The sequence below is a fragment of the Podarcis melisellensis genome (genome assembly GCF_964234715.1).
Source record: "Podarcis melisellensis genome assembly, chromosome: 14".
Classification (NCBI taxonomy): domain Eukaryota; kingdom Metazoa; phylum Chordata; class Lepidosauria; order Squamata; family Lacertidae; genus Podarcis; species Podarcis melisellensis.
In genome coordinates, this window is record NC_138546.1 from 46,384,180 (window position 1) to 46,398,783 (window position 14,604).

General features: G+C 50.6%; 1 protein-coding gene across 1 annotated transcript in view; it reads left to right on the top strand.

Moving 5' to 3' along the window:
• UNC13C (unc-13 homolog C) overlaps nt 1–14,604 on the top strand; it is a 130,585-nt gene that overhangs the window by 16,801 nt on the left and 99,180 nt on the right. The window contains exons 3-4 of the mRNA XM_081887843.1: nt 11,492–11,514; nt 12,091–12,152. Coding sequence (XP_081743969.1) covers nt 11,492–11,514; nt 12,091–12,152 — 85 coding nt within the window. The remainder of the gene's footprint in view (nt 1–11,491; nt 11,515–12,090; nt 12,153–14,604) is intronic.

A 14,604-nucleotide genomic window follows, 5' to 3' on the forward strand; every position in this document is an offset into this window, starting at 1 on the left:
CGAAAGGTCGGCGGTTCGAATCCCTGCGGCGGGGTGCGCTCTCGCTGCTCGGTCCCAGCGCCTGCCAACCTAGCAGTTCGAAAGCACCTCCGGGTGCAAGTAGATAAATATGGACCGCTTACCAGCGGGAAGGTAAACGGCGTTTCCGTGTGCGGCTCTGGCTCGCCAGAGCAGCGATGTCACGCTGGCCACGTGACCCGGAAGTGTCTCCGGACAGCGCTGGCCCCTGGCCTCTTGAGTGAGATGGGCGCACAACCCCAGAGTCTGTCAAGACTGGCCCGTACGGGCAGGGGTACCTTTACCTTTACCTTTTACAAGGGCAGCCCCACATAAAGCATGGCTAAGTGATCAAGTCCTGAAGTTATCAAGGCACAAACCCCTCTGGTGATGCTGTCACTGTCCAGGAATGGTTGCAGCTGGTGCTCCAGCTGGAGCTGGTGGAAAGCTCTCCTAGCCCCAAAGGTCTCTTGGACCTCTAGTGACAGAGATGGACAAAGGTGTTCCCCCAGACTGCGTTCCTGCTTCTTCAGATGAAGTGCCATGCAGTTGATACATCTCCTCGACACAGGAACCACTCACCCACAAGGCCTTTGTCTTTCCAGAAGTCAAGCTCAATTTATTGACCCTCATCCAGTCCACTACCGCAGCCAGGGTGCTTTGATTTAGCAAAACACTTTGGCAAGGTAGAGATTCTGGGGGCTCCTGAAAATATGTGTAGCGTTTTCAGGAGCTGTGCAGAGACAAGAAAGGAAGCATCAGCACCAAGTATGAGATTGTTTGCCAGCCAGTCCTCGAGAGAGCTGGTCAGAGCCAGAGGGAGGTTCTGGCGGGCAGCGATTTTCTGTTGGCTCTCAAAGGCTGAAGTGAGTCATCCAGAGCGGTGTCTAAGCAAGTCAGGTTCCAAATTGAAGTGAGGCAGGATCCCCCTTGCAAATGGGCCCTTGGGGTGAGGCGTTATGATGCTTTGAGCTCGAGAGGCTCTGCTCTGAGTGCATTTAGACTTGCCAGCTCTGTGTCATTTGGACTGAGCCAAGCTAGCACTGATGTGCTATGGGAGGAGTGTCTGGGTCTCTCGGCTCCAGGGGAAATCAGGTCAAAGCCTGTGACCCTTGTGGCTCAACAGTTCTGGGCTTTGCATTTTGGTCTCTGCACCAGAGAATGGCTGCAGCTGTACATGCCGATCTTGTGGACTTGCTATTTGGGGTGGGGTGGTTGTGCCAGGCAGGGGCCGCTGGACTCATCTGGAATTTGGAGCTGGCTTTGGCTGTGCTGTGTTCATGTGAGCTCCTATATCAGCTTTGAATCAACATTTCTAGGATGGTTCCTATAACAAAGATAGCAAAACAATAAATGAATACTAAACAACCGGCAAAAGGCTGGTGCAAAATATTCAGCAGCTTCGAAACATCACAGTCATGGGGGAGATGGCAAGGTCTCTTCCTGGTACTGAAAAGGCATTTGCAGGGGAGGGGGCAGGCGAGCCTCTCTGGTGGGGAAAACATTTCCTAGATGGGGAGGGAAGGTGTTGCCTAGAGAGAGGAAGAGGGCAGGGGACCCTGAATGTAGCCTTGAGATCAGCAATGATGGAAGAGTCCCCTGTTTCAGATCCCTTCTGAACAGTGAATGTTGCAGGTCTGGGCAATGAGGCAAGCTTAGAACTACCCTTTCCATGCCCGGGCCTGACTCTGTGCAGGCTGCTTGCCTGCTCCCTCTGACTCCTGTGGCCAAAGAAAAGACTGTGACAAAGGAGGAGGAGGAGAAGCATCTTTGTGTCTTAGCTGGAGGTCAGAAGCATCTGAGCTCTGGGCTCATCCTGTGTAAATAAGGCAACCCCCTTCTTCCTTAAGCAGCGAGAGGATCCGGGCCATTGAAGAGCCGTTTCCGTAATCGTGGCATGTTGTGCTCATGTCGCATATAGTAGTTTACGGATAAATAATGCCTGAGCTTAAAAAAGGCATTTGGCAGAGCAGCTGGAGTGGAAATGGAAGTGAAAAGGAGGTCAGGCTTGTGTGTGTGTGTGTGTGTGTGTGTGTGTGTGTGTGTGTGTGTGTGTGTGTGCTGGGAGGGAGGGAAGCATTGTGGGTGCACAGCCCCCTTTGGAGTAAATGGGGATTGTGCAATTGCACTGTAAGGTTTTTCAGCTGCTTGCCACATTTGGGGTTTGCTGGATGGGGCGTCCTATAAAGCCACAGGGCTTTCTCCATTCCCCTCCAACACATAAGGTCACCTGTGTCCCCCTGCAGAACAGCCCCCAAGAGCCCGCTGCGCTCCAGCTGTTGCTGGGCTCCAACTCCCATCAGCCAGGAGCCCCAAGAACATGGGGGGGGGAGCGCCAGATTGGGAAAGGCTGCTCTCAACTGTGATGATCTCCATGCCTGTCTATCCCCCTCTCTTACAAAACCACTTCTCGCTGATTCCAAGAAAATGTGCTCCACGGCCTGGGTGACTTTCTCACTAATTTAGCCCTGGGGGGGATGGAGGAGAGGCAGAGCTGGAGATCTGCCTTTTCTGCGCAGATAATTAAAATGCTTTTTGGCTCTGCTGGAGAGTCAGAGGGACAATTCAAGACCTTTTCTGCAGCAAGAGTTTTTGCGCCTCCCCGCATTAACAGCAGCATTTGAATTGATCACCGTTTGCTAGAGTGTTCTTTGCCAGTTGTGCTTCTTCATGGAAGGGGAAAGCCCTTTCTGTAAAGGCCCCCTCCCCTCCCCACTTTCTCCCATAAATGCTAAATAACAGAGCAGCCCCTCGATGTTTGCACCTGGGAATTTGTCGATCCATCACTGCTCCTGAGCACCTCCCATCTATCTCTGCTCCATATGTTGTGTGCTATTAATTCGGAGCTCCAGGTTTGCCCTCATGTGGCCATGTATTAATACATTCAGCCTCTGCAGCTTTTTGCCGGGGAGCGGGGTAATGGCTGGGCTTTTGCTCTGGGCCCCTTTGCAAACGCCGCCCCATCTCCTTCCTCCTTGCAGTGGATGATCACGGCAGAGAAGGTTGGCCAGAGTTTTCTCTGCACAGAAGCTTCACAGTTTTCCTAGTAACTGAGAAGGAGATGGCCACAAATGGTTGAATCCTGCAGGGCTCTGGCTCTGGGATGTAACGCCAAATCCTGGCAATTTCTTGATCCTCCTGGAAGATTTCCTGGAGGAAGGGACACACCTGCCCTCTGCTCCAAAAGTGAGCGCAGTTTCATGAGGATTGTGATGGAAACACGCTGGCTGAAAGAAGGCACAGTGACTGTTTTGCTCCAACCAGGGGGTGGGGTCTCCTTGGTTCCTTCCACCTATTCAGTCAGGCTGCAAATGTGTGACGTCGGGGAGTACTTTGGGCCATGGCTGGGTGCAGAAATGTCCATCCCTTCTTCCCCTTTCTTTTCTCTGGAGCAGATCAGGAGAGGAGGCTGGTGCACGTTGTCTCCTGATCCAGTTGTCTTTTGCAGAGGCTCAGCGAATGAGCCCATTCCCCCTAATTTTGTGACCCAGTGGCATAGCGTTGGTTGTCAGCACCTGGGGCAAGGCAAGTAATTTTCACCCCCTAACCCGTGGATTTGCACCCCCTAACCCCCAGATGTTGCGCCCGGTGCGGGCGGCCCCCCCTGCACCCCCCACACTACGCCACTGTTGTGACCAGCAGGCGATTGGCTCTGACCCATTTGGAAAAGACACTTCTTGCCCCTCCTGCCTTGCGAGTTGGCATGGGGTGGCGCCTCCTTGATCCTGTCTTTAACAGACAGGCACCCATTTAACACCTGGCAAACCCTCCATAATGTGGAGCACTAAGCACCCAGCCCCATGCACCACTTTTAAGAGGAAAGGGGGGAAGAAGGGAGGTGACGGGTGCTCAGTGGCACTTATGAGTGGGCACAGGGCAGTCCGACATGCACTGTGGCTAATTTTCCTGCCTCGTTGCTCCGGAGAGGCTGGCAGCAGTTTTTCATTTCTCCCATCAACCAATCATAATTCTGCTCTGACCTTCTCTGGATCAGACAAGTGCTATTCATTCCTTATGATGCGTGAGCCTTAATATTCTCTTTTGAGCGCTGAATGTTGTTATATTCTCCGTGTCTGCTCTGGGCAACAGAACGTGCTCAAGGCAAATCCGCCTTAATACGTTTGCAGCGGAGTGGTAATTTTAGAATCCATTATTCCTGCATGGTTTCCTTTGGGTTGTTATGACTGATTTTGGTGCCTCCCTCGTTACCTCTTTGACTGCCTCCCAGCAACTGGGCACTAATTAAAAGATTGTTGGACTGCAAATTGCTTGCCCCTGTAACCCTCCCTGATCCCTCCCAGTACCCACAGTTACAGAGAGCACTTGGGGGCTGGGAAGTGGCTCTGTGCTGCCCCCTTCCAGGGAAATCAGGGGGCTAAGGGGGGGACCAGCTTCTGGAATAAAAATTTCTAGAACTGGAACTTACTGGACTCTCTTTTCCCCCCTGCCTTGAGAGTTGCTCAGAAATGCTCATTTACCCCATAATTAAAGGTGATACAGGGCGTGCCTGGAGGCTTGCATTTCAGACCCTCCAAGTGTCCCTATTTTCCAGGGACGTGCCTGATTTAGAGAAGCCATCCGGGTTTCTGATTTGATCCTGGAATGTCCTGCTATTCCTTAGGCTGTCCCTAATTTCATTGGAGAAAAGTTGGAGGGGATGGAGTTATTTGCCTCCCGAGCTGTCTGAAGGCAATCCTGTAGAGGGAAGTTTTTTTAATGTTTAATGCTTTATTATTTTTTTTATAGGTTGGAAGCTTCCCAGGGTGGCTGGGGCAACCCAGTAAAATATGTAGGGTATAAATAGTAGAATGATCATTATGGAATGGGACATCCTTATTTTCATTGGAGAAATGGTGGAGGATATGGCTTTTGCCATTAGACAAACTAGGCAGGGAGGAGCCAGGCTGTTAATTTGCTCTGTACAAGGTTCTACCCTTCTCCCAGACAAACATGCACATATACAAATTCTCTCTCTCTCTCTCTCTCTCTCTCTCTCTCTCTCTCTGTTGCTTACGCAGCTCCTAGTTACAGGCCGCGGAGCTCCAATTAAGTCAAAGTCCTCCTGTGTGAGCGCTCTAATTCTTCAGTATGTGCCCTCAATTAAACCATGTAATTTGTAGTGTAATGGTTCTTTTACACAGGAAGCCTTGAGTATAGTTTCTAAACGCTGTGAGATATTTGTTAAGCCCTGCGTAAGAACGGCGTCGCCCCCAACAGCCCATTTGCTGATGGATCAGTCACTTTTGGGAGGTGACACAACCTCTTAAGATGCATCTTCCCTCCCTCCTCGTTTTAATCATTCCACAACCTCCGCTGTAATTAAGGTATTGTAATTGAATTGGCTTTATTTCCATGGCCAAGAGAAAGAGTTTTAATTATTGCCATACATCTGTGTGATTTATGCCCGTGGTTTTGCCCCCATATTAAGTATTGCAAGTTAGTTGATGGTCCTGGGCAGCTTGGAAGAAGAGTACAGAGGGCTGGGGAGAAAGCATCTGGGCTACCGGCAGGAGAGGGGGGAGACCCCCCCTTCTCCAAGGAATGGGCAATGCTATCAATCCATGCCATTAGGCCTCAGTTGCCTTCATAGCAACAACACTGTTTTTAAACCATCCTGACTTCCTTGCAACCCAGGGAAGTCAGCTCTTTATTTTATTTTGCACCAGCTTATTTTCCTCATAGGAAAACACATAAAGGGGAAAGAGTGAGAGCATCTTCCACATGTGCAACTTCTCCTTCGGTCATGGTGGGGGTCCCTGGAAAAGGGCTGTTTGCTCGTGGTCTAGTAGCAAAGGGTTTTGCTTGCCGATCAGAAGGTCGGCAGTTCGAATCCCCGCAACGGGATGAGCTACCATTGCTCAGTCCCTGCCCCTGCCAACATAGCAGTTCGAAAGCACGAAGTGCAAGTAGATAAATAGGTACCACTCCAGCGGGAAGGTAAACAGCATTTCTGTGCGCTGCTCTGGTTTGCCAGAAGCGGCTTAGTCATGCTGGCCACATGACCCGGAAGCTGTACGCCAGCTCCCTCGGCCAATAAAGTGAGATGAGCGCCGCAACCCCAGAGTCATCCGCGACTGGACCTAACAGTCAGGGGTCCCTTTACCTTTATCCCACCCTGGGCAGATGCCAAGCTCCCAGGGTTCCGTGATTAAGGTTGGGGAGGGAAAAGTATCCAGTGGCTTCAACTAGGCAGCAGTGGCCTTGAAAGGGAGAAGCATTTGGGGGCACCCTAACAAGAGGATCTGGGGACTCATTTCCTCCCAGTCGTTCTGCCCAGTGGCCACTCTGTGGGTGACTACCAGGCCCTGAGATGCCATCTTGGAGAGAGCTTCCATGCTGACACTTAGCTTAAGGAAGCATCTGGCACAGTTGCAAAAGCAAATTAAGTACTTAGCTGTAGACCACTGTGAAATGACAAGGGGCTTCTCTGGCTTGCATAATTCTGGACTGACAAGCCACCTCCTTGTCAGCTTCAAAGGCACCAGCCTGAAGCACACCAAGCAGCCGGCCTCGCTCAGTTCCAGCTTGGTGGTCCAGCTATCTGTGCTTGAGCTGTGTGATCGCTAGCCTTGCGGCCTGAAGCAAGGGGGAAAGCGAGAAAGCCACGGTCCACCCACTTAGCAGACATGGTTGCCTATTGGAGACAGGCTGGTTTCAGCGCAATCCAGTATTCCCCGATCTGCACCACAATATAAAGCAGAGGCTAGGGTTGCCATATGTCTCGGAAAACCTGGACATGTCCTCTTTTTCGGAGCCAGCATGCCCATCCAGGTGGATTTTTACATTTTAAAGGAAATGTCTGGGTATATGTGGTTATTTTTGGGCTGTGGCTGTTACCAGCCCTAGCCAAGAAAAGAGGCAACCGGGCACGTTGGCCTCACACACCCATACCCGCACACCACTTTCTTTGGCTCGGGCTGGCAGCGACTTGGACTGACCTCTCTTTTGCTCTTCAAGATATGGCAACCCTAGCAGAGGGAGAGAGAACAGCAGGAGGAGGCATAAAAATAGGGACAACTGAAAAAGACGTGCAAGATCTATAAAAGACAAAATGAAGACTCGTGGGTGTGCTTGTACGCAATGTTACTGTTGCTCGTTCTGTGAAAGCGTATGTGTAAAATCAACATGCCAATAAATAGCTTGGCAGTGCTATAGCCAGCCTGCTTGCTCAGCTTCCGGCTCCCACTTGTCCCCTTCCCTCCCTCCTTCCCTCCCTCCCTCCTTCCTTCCTTCCTTCCTTCCTTCCTTCCTTCCTTCCTTCCTTCCTTCCTCTTATCTCATGCACACAGCTTCTTTCCCTGTTCTTGGGCAAGCATTCCCCCATTGAGGCAGGTGTACGGGAGGAGTAAAACCGCTGGATGCGCCCCACCCCACTTTGGGGGGTTGTGAAACCCAGTGGTGCAAGGCCAGTATTGGTGAGAGGAGACAGAGAGCCCCCAGCTTCCACTCTTCTCACCGGGCCCCAAAGTGCTTGGCTATTCTCTCCCGCCTCCCTTACGCATCATAAAGCCAAACAGTCTCGGCCCAGGATGCAGTAACATCCCTTGGACCTTGCACAAACACAGCCAAGAAACCCAACAGCCAGCATTAAGAAGTTTGTAAAAATGAGGTTTTAAGAGGCAGCAAGGGGGAAAGCAGAAGAGTGTTTTAAGAAAATAAAGAAAATGTTTAGAAGGTAGACCTAGAAGCTGTTGGGCACTCCTTCACCAAAATGATAGTCCTCCTCGCATTAAGTAACTCAGCATCTCGGATGGTCAAAGAGGGGGTGAGAGGCAATGCTATGTTGGCAGTAGCCCAGTTTTAAGACCATTGAGGCAGGTGGGCTCCAACTCATTTACATATTTGCAGAGCTAAGGTGCTGTTACCTGGGAAAGGTGGGATGGGGTGGTTAACTGCTGCTGGACTTGCCCAGCTTTCAAGCCCAGCGACAGGCAGTTGTGCATTACTGGGAAGGCATGGCATCCTTGGCAGCACGTGTGTGATGGAGGACTAGAGAAGCCGGGTCATCTGAAAGGGACAGGATGAGAGGGGGGCGGCTGGATTTGGCCACCAAAAAGGGCCCCCTACCCTGGGCAGGTCCATCTCAAGCCTGGGGTGGTTTCCTTTTATTCACACAGCCTGACACTCTATTTTGAGGACAACGTTTTGGAATGTGAGCAAAAACAGAGTTGTAGCATGATGTGGGTGATTTGCAAAATATTTTCCAAATACGGGAGGAAAATAGCATGAAATTGACAGCACTTTGTTGACTCAGAAGGGTCTTTAATACAAAGCTTTCCCTCCTCTAGCATATAAATCACCATGTAGCAGAGTCTCTTTTTCCTGCACTATTGAAGTGTGTGTTTTGCAGGTAGTGGAATGTCCCCTCACCAGCTGCCCAGTGCTGAGATGCCCACCAGGAGTCGTGTAACAAAGCCCAGCATTACAGCTTTCCTTCCTCCTATATACAAGGGCTCATGTTTTATAATTCTCCATCATGTCTTTTGCTTGTAATGTAAGGGTTCGTTTGCTGGCAAGAGCAGAAGCCAAACAAGTCATCTTCTGCTATCATTGTAGAGTAAAAGCTAAACGGCTCATGGTGTAAGAGCCGACCGATCTGTAGGCAGCTTCATACACCAGGGCAGCAGGGGTTCCCCACCCCAAAGGCGATGACCATTTGACCTCCTTGGGATAGGGCTCTGGGGAGACCAGGAGGGTTGAGGGTCCGAGCTAAAGGCTTAGGTGCCTAGGGTAAGCAGCTTTGACATTGGGTGCAAATGTAACTAATGTGAACACGAATTCAGCTGCAGCAATTTCCTCGATCGCAGCGGATGGACAAAGCAGAGCCGCCGCCACTACGGATGTGGCTAGAGACTGCCTCTCTTCACAGCCCGGCTCAGACTGTTCTCTCCAGAGGCGGTTGGGGCCTCATCGCTGCTTACCTTTTGACTGTGTGATTCACACAGCATGTCTGCAAAGACAGTAAAAGAGTGTGATTGGCATTTCGCTGCCTGAGCAAGTGAGGGATGCTGAATCCAGTGTCCTGGCATGCAGGTGACCCGATGCAACAGGAGCAGACTCACACCCTCTTCCTCAGTTCTCTTGCACGCCAGGGCTTCTCTGGTAGCAAAATGACAAGAAGACATGAAACTTTTGGTCACTTCCTTTGCTACAGGGCCGCAAGACCATACAGGGGGGGAACCTGTGGCCAGCAAGGCCAATTGTCAGGGATGATGGGAATTGTGGTCCAAGGAGAACATCTGGAGGCTACACTGCTGGCTACTCCAGGTGCTGACCAATGCATCAGGGCCATTCAGAGGCCAATGGGTCCGACTGGGTTCCAGTTCTTCAATGCTTGCTCTAGTCTTGATGGCAGAGATGGGGAGCCTGTGGTCTTCCAACTGATGTTGGACGTTCAGCATCCAGCATAGCCAATGGCCAACCAAGAAGGACGGGAGCTGCCTTTCAGATGTTGTTGGACTCCGCCCCACTGGTTATCCCTAATTTGGATGGTGCCACCATGATTAAGAGGATGTGAAGCATGGTGAATTTTAACTCTGGTGCCAACCCCGCAGCTGTGGCAGCAGATGACCTGCCTTCTCTCCCTTTTTGGTGTTGGGTTGCTGCCTTGCACTGATCTACTTCGAGTAGGGGGCTGCCTGCCAAATTCCTGCCTGACAGCTTCAGCCACCCTCCTCTCCAAAAGCAGCAGGTACAGTGGTACCTCGCAAGATGAATGCCTCGTAAGACGAAAAACTTGCAAGACGAAAGAGTTTTTCATTTTTTGAGTTGCTTCGCAAGACGAATTTCCCTATGGGCTTGCTTCGCAAGACGTCTTGCAAGTTTGTTTCCTTTTTCTTAAAACCGTTAATACCCAGGGTGCATTGCTTGAAGAGGTGCAGTTGCGACTTGACTTCGAGGAGCAACTCATAGCACGCGGTGTGGTAGCCTTTTTTGAGGTTTTTGAAGACTTTGGTATCCGTGCTTCGCAAGACGAAAAATTCGCAAGACAAAAAACTCGCAGAACGAATTAATTTCGTCTTGCAAGGTACCACTGTATTGTCCAAGTGTTCTGAGAAACACAGAAAAGAGAAAGCATTGCAGCCAAGAAGTCTGGTCAAGAGGGCTGTAAAAAGGTGAAGGGGAAAACAGCAGTGAGGGTGCAAAAGGAAAATAAAACATTGAGGGCATATCCACAGTTACCTTTCCTCTGTTCTTTCCAGGCACTGTCCGTGCTTTAAAGCTCCATGTTTGAGCGCCCTTTTTTTTTTTGCTATGGAACTTTCCCCATGAAAACTTGCTCTTTAAAGTTCAATCAGAGCAAACGGCAATACGCAGGAAACATGGTTTGACGTTTACTCCAATTGAGCACTAAAGGTCAGTGTGGCTAAGCCCTTGGTTGCAGGATTAGGAGCAAAAGAATGTTGAGTCTCTTGGCTCAGGTGGTCTCTGAGCAACAGGTGACTCCTCTCAGCAGCCAGCTAGAGAGGCGACCTGTGGCCACCTTTGGGGGTGTTGGAGGATGGGGCAGCCCCTGTGCTTGTTACTGCTGGAGTGGTCCAGCTTCCCTCCTAAGCTCTCGGCAACATGTGTCATTGACACCTGAGAGAAATACTGTCAAGCACGCCCTGTTCTCTTGGGTGTAATTTGCTTTAACTGATTTTAATTTTGTATGTTTAAATTGGTGTAACCCACTTTTGGACCTCACGGTGAAGGGCGAGTAAGAAATCTAAATAATAACAGTAATAATGTGGCCTCTCCACTTGGACATGTTGGAGGACTAGGGAATCTGCATGTCTGAAAGACACAGGCTGCGCTGCAGATGTCACTTCAACACTCCTAAGGACTCAATAGGAGCCCTGCAGGTGGATCAGATCAAAGGAGAAGCACCTAGTTCAGCAAATGTGGCTTTTCTTCTTCGGAGAAGAAGGATGAAATATGTGATAATCATCAGCAAGATTAGTTTCTCTGACAGCTTTATATTTTTATAGCATTGGTGAACAATGTGCTAATGTAGAGCTCATTTTGCAGCATGAAATGTGAGAGACAATTGGAAGTGCCATATGCTCACTGCTTTCCTTGGTGAGATTTCTGAGCAGATTTGTTAGAATGATGCAAGGGCCTTGTTTCTCCTGTGTGCCGGAAGGGAGGCACACAAAGACCCCCTCCCAGAGACATGCCTAGCAGTGAGGCTGCCTGCTGAGAGCAGTGCCCCAAATGATGTCGCAGCCTCCTCTGGCCTGAGCCTGTGGGGCTGGCTTCCCAGCACCACCACTCCGTGACAGTCCAGATCTTACCGGGCCTAAAACGCACACCTGGGCTTGGGGTGGGGGCATCCAGCCTCTCTTCCTGATCTGTTCCTCTTTGCTTCATCCCTAGAGTGCAAAGCCAGGACTGTGAGGGCTGCCTGGCCAGGTTCTAGGTAGGATTGTAACTGTTCACTCTGAGCTATGCACAGTTTCTTGGAGACTCTTTGATCTAACCTTTATTCCTCCTCTTCCCGATTCTCTTTCAGATAGCAGTTCTGTGGATGAAAAGGTTCCAAAATCACCTATTTCCTTAAAGGGTCATGTCTTTTGTTGGACTGTTTGTTTTGTGACTCAGTTGACCTGTTTGGTCCCTTCATTTGAGTTGTGAGATGGCGCATGTTTCCCCTCCCCCAGCTTTCCATGCTTCGTCTGTCCTCCTCAGTTGATGTCTTCCAAATGCCTTCCATTGATATGCAGAGTGAACCCTCACTGTTGTGATTCTCTGACCTCATAAGTTGTGCCAGCTCCGGGGGTCCGCTACGGTCAAACCTGGTTCCCAGTTTTGCTGCCCTGCTGTGGCAACCTGTCGCCTAGGCCGCTGCCAACCCCCACCCCTGCTTGCACTCCAGGATTTGCAGGGAAACTGCCTGCGGGGGGTTCCTGGGCACCCCCAGCAGCCGCCCTGCCGGAGGTTTCTCTCTAAATGCTGAACGTGGCTCTGTTGTCTTTTCAAACGGGAAGGACTTCAGCTTTGGCGTGGAGCTGGCCCCGCTTAGCAACTCCATCCTAGGTGTCTTCTGTGTCTGGCACGCTCTGCTCGCCCCACCCCCAGAGTAACCAAGATTTTCCTTCTTCCCCATTCAAGGCTCGCATAGTCAGCGGTGGGTCTTTGGACGCTTCCAAGCTTGCAATCCAAGCCTTTGCTGGGTAAGTATTGGGCGCAGCTGCACCGTGAGCGCGAGTGTCAAGTGTGTTGTGTCCTTTGCATTTGTGTTCCCAAGAAAAACATACACAGCTCTGCATAAGGTAGGAAGAGAAATCAGAAATTCCTTGGGAGGCCATGGCTAAGACTCAGGTGGCTTAGGACAATGCTGGGGCTCCAGACGTGGTTTGCCTCCAGCTCCCAGCAGCCACAAAATAGCCAGTGGTCAGGGATGGTGTTGGGAATTGGAGGCTGCTCAGCCATTGATCCCCCATGATGTGTGTCCCCTGGCAAAGCCTTGATACTGAAGGCAGCAAAAGCATGTCGTCATGGGTTTGGTTGGTTAGGTTTGCTTCTGTATCCTGCCTGGAAGGGGTATGTGAGCCCTTGGTTGCCTTTCCTTGCTTGGAGGGCTCCCCTCTTTGCTGGGCTGACAAGGCTTCCTCCTTGCACCTTTGCTGTGTCCCCTTGGCTCTGCTTTGGATCTCTGGCTCCATCCGGCTGTGAAGGAGCCAGATCCCTTTCAGTGCGAGAGGCACCATCACTGGCACATACAAGTGCATGGCAGCCCCTTCAGAGGACAGTTCTGTTGACGTTTGCTTCATGGCATGCTGCCAGTTAAGAGGAAGGGAGCAGCTCAATGCCCCAAAATGCTCTGTCAACCGGCACTTTCCAAACAAGATCTTGCTGACACACTGGAACTAATGTGGACTCAGAAAGCACCTTGAGCCATGCCTCTTTCCTTCCAGCTGCTCAAACGACAGGTGGTCGTTTTATGACTTCAGAGCATGGCTGAGGTCTAGTAGCTCCTTGTTCACGCACACGTACAATGTGGTTTGCCCAGGATATGTGGAAATATGGCTGTGGCGACGTTTTGCAGGCTGTGCCGCTTAGGGGGATGATAGATGTCTTTGAGTTTGCATCAGCTGCTGGGGGTCACTGGGGGTGTTTCTGCTCTGCCTCCTTTTTCGTATGTGATGGAATATTGAATGAGTTTTGTACACTCTTTTGTGTTATAGATCTTGTTTCCTGTGGGTGGGAAGGGGAGATTGGATTGCATTAGATTGCAGTCTCCATCTCTCTTTCTCCCGCTCCACCTTCTCAGAAACTTTTAATGTTGCAGTCAGATCACTCCCCATTCAGATGCTCCATCCTGCAGGGTTCGAAGTCTGATGCAGCTGATTTGACAGCATGAAAACAGGAGGAGATTAGAAATGAGTGTTTCTTTCAAGTTGGTTGAAAAGCTGCTTTAAGCTGTGAGCCTGTGGGCTGATCCACACTTGCTTTTTGCCCCACGCTTTCCAGGCACAGCTCCACATTTTCCCGGTTTGCACCTGAGCACTCCCGGTGCCCGCAAGCTGCTTTTCCCAGGAAAACCTGCTCTTTAACACTGAATCGGAACAAACAGCAATTTGGGTTTGGGCGGCTTGTTGTTTGCCCCATTTCAGTGGGGACCCTTGGGCACAGAGTAGCAGTGCCACCCTTTTCTCCTCAAACAAACTGCACTCCTCCCTCTAGACCCCATCGATTTAAGCAAAAGCAAATTTGATCGAGAAAAGCACAGGCGTGACCATTTCACTTGTGGTCTTTTTAGCTTCTCTGTCAACAGTGTCAGTTAAAGGACACACCTAACCGAGAGTAAGGGACGTGGATGCTGCTGTGGTCTAAACCACAGATCCTAGGACTTGCCGATCAGAAGGTCGGTGGTTCAAATCCCCGCAACGGGGTGAGCTCCCGTTGTTCGGTCCCAGCTCCTGCCCACCTAGCAGTTCAAAAGCATGTCAAGTGCAAGTAGATAAATAGGTACCGCTCCGGCGGGAAGGTAAACGGTGTTTCTGTGTGCTGCTCTGGTTTGCCAGAAGCAGCTTAGTCATGCTGGCCACATGATCCGGAAGCTGTCTGCGGACAAACGGCAGCTCCCTCGGCCTATAGAGTGAGATGAGCGTGCAACCCCAGAGTCCACGACTGGACCTAATGGTCAGGGATACCTTTACCTTTAACCAAGAACGAGTCCCATTAAACTCACCAGGGCTTACTTTTGAGTAGACATATAGATAGGATTGCGCTGTAGAATTAAGAGGCATTGCTTTGTTTGATAGGAATGGCGGGGGGAGTTGCTGTGCCAAGACCCTGGGACTCTAGACCCCCACAGACCCTCACCCGCCTTCTGGCAAGAGATGAAAAAGTTCCTTTTGGGAGACGCCTTTCCCTTTGTAGGCCTGACTTCTATCGCTCTCTGCGGTGGCCAGTGGAGGGGAGGCGGAGGGTATTTAATGCCATGGTATTTTCACACTACTGGCTTTTAAAAATCTGTTTCTCTGCTGATCTGTTTGTTTATCAGTTCTTTCCTTTGCTTCCTTGTGTTTTGCAATGCTTGTTTGTGCGCTCCTGTGAACTCTTTGAAGGGATAAATATCGTGAGCAAATGTAAACACAGCTGAAAGAGGGACAGGCTGGA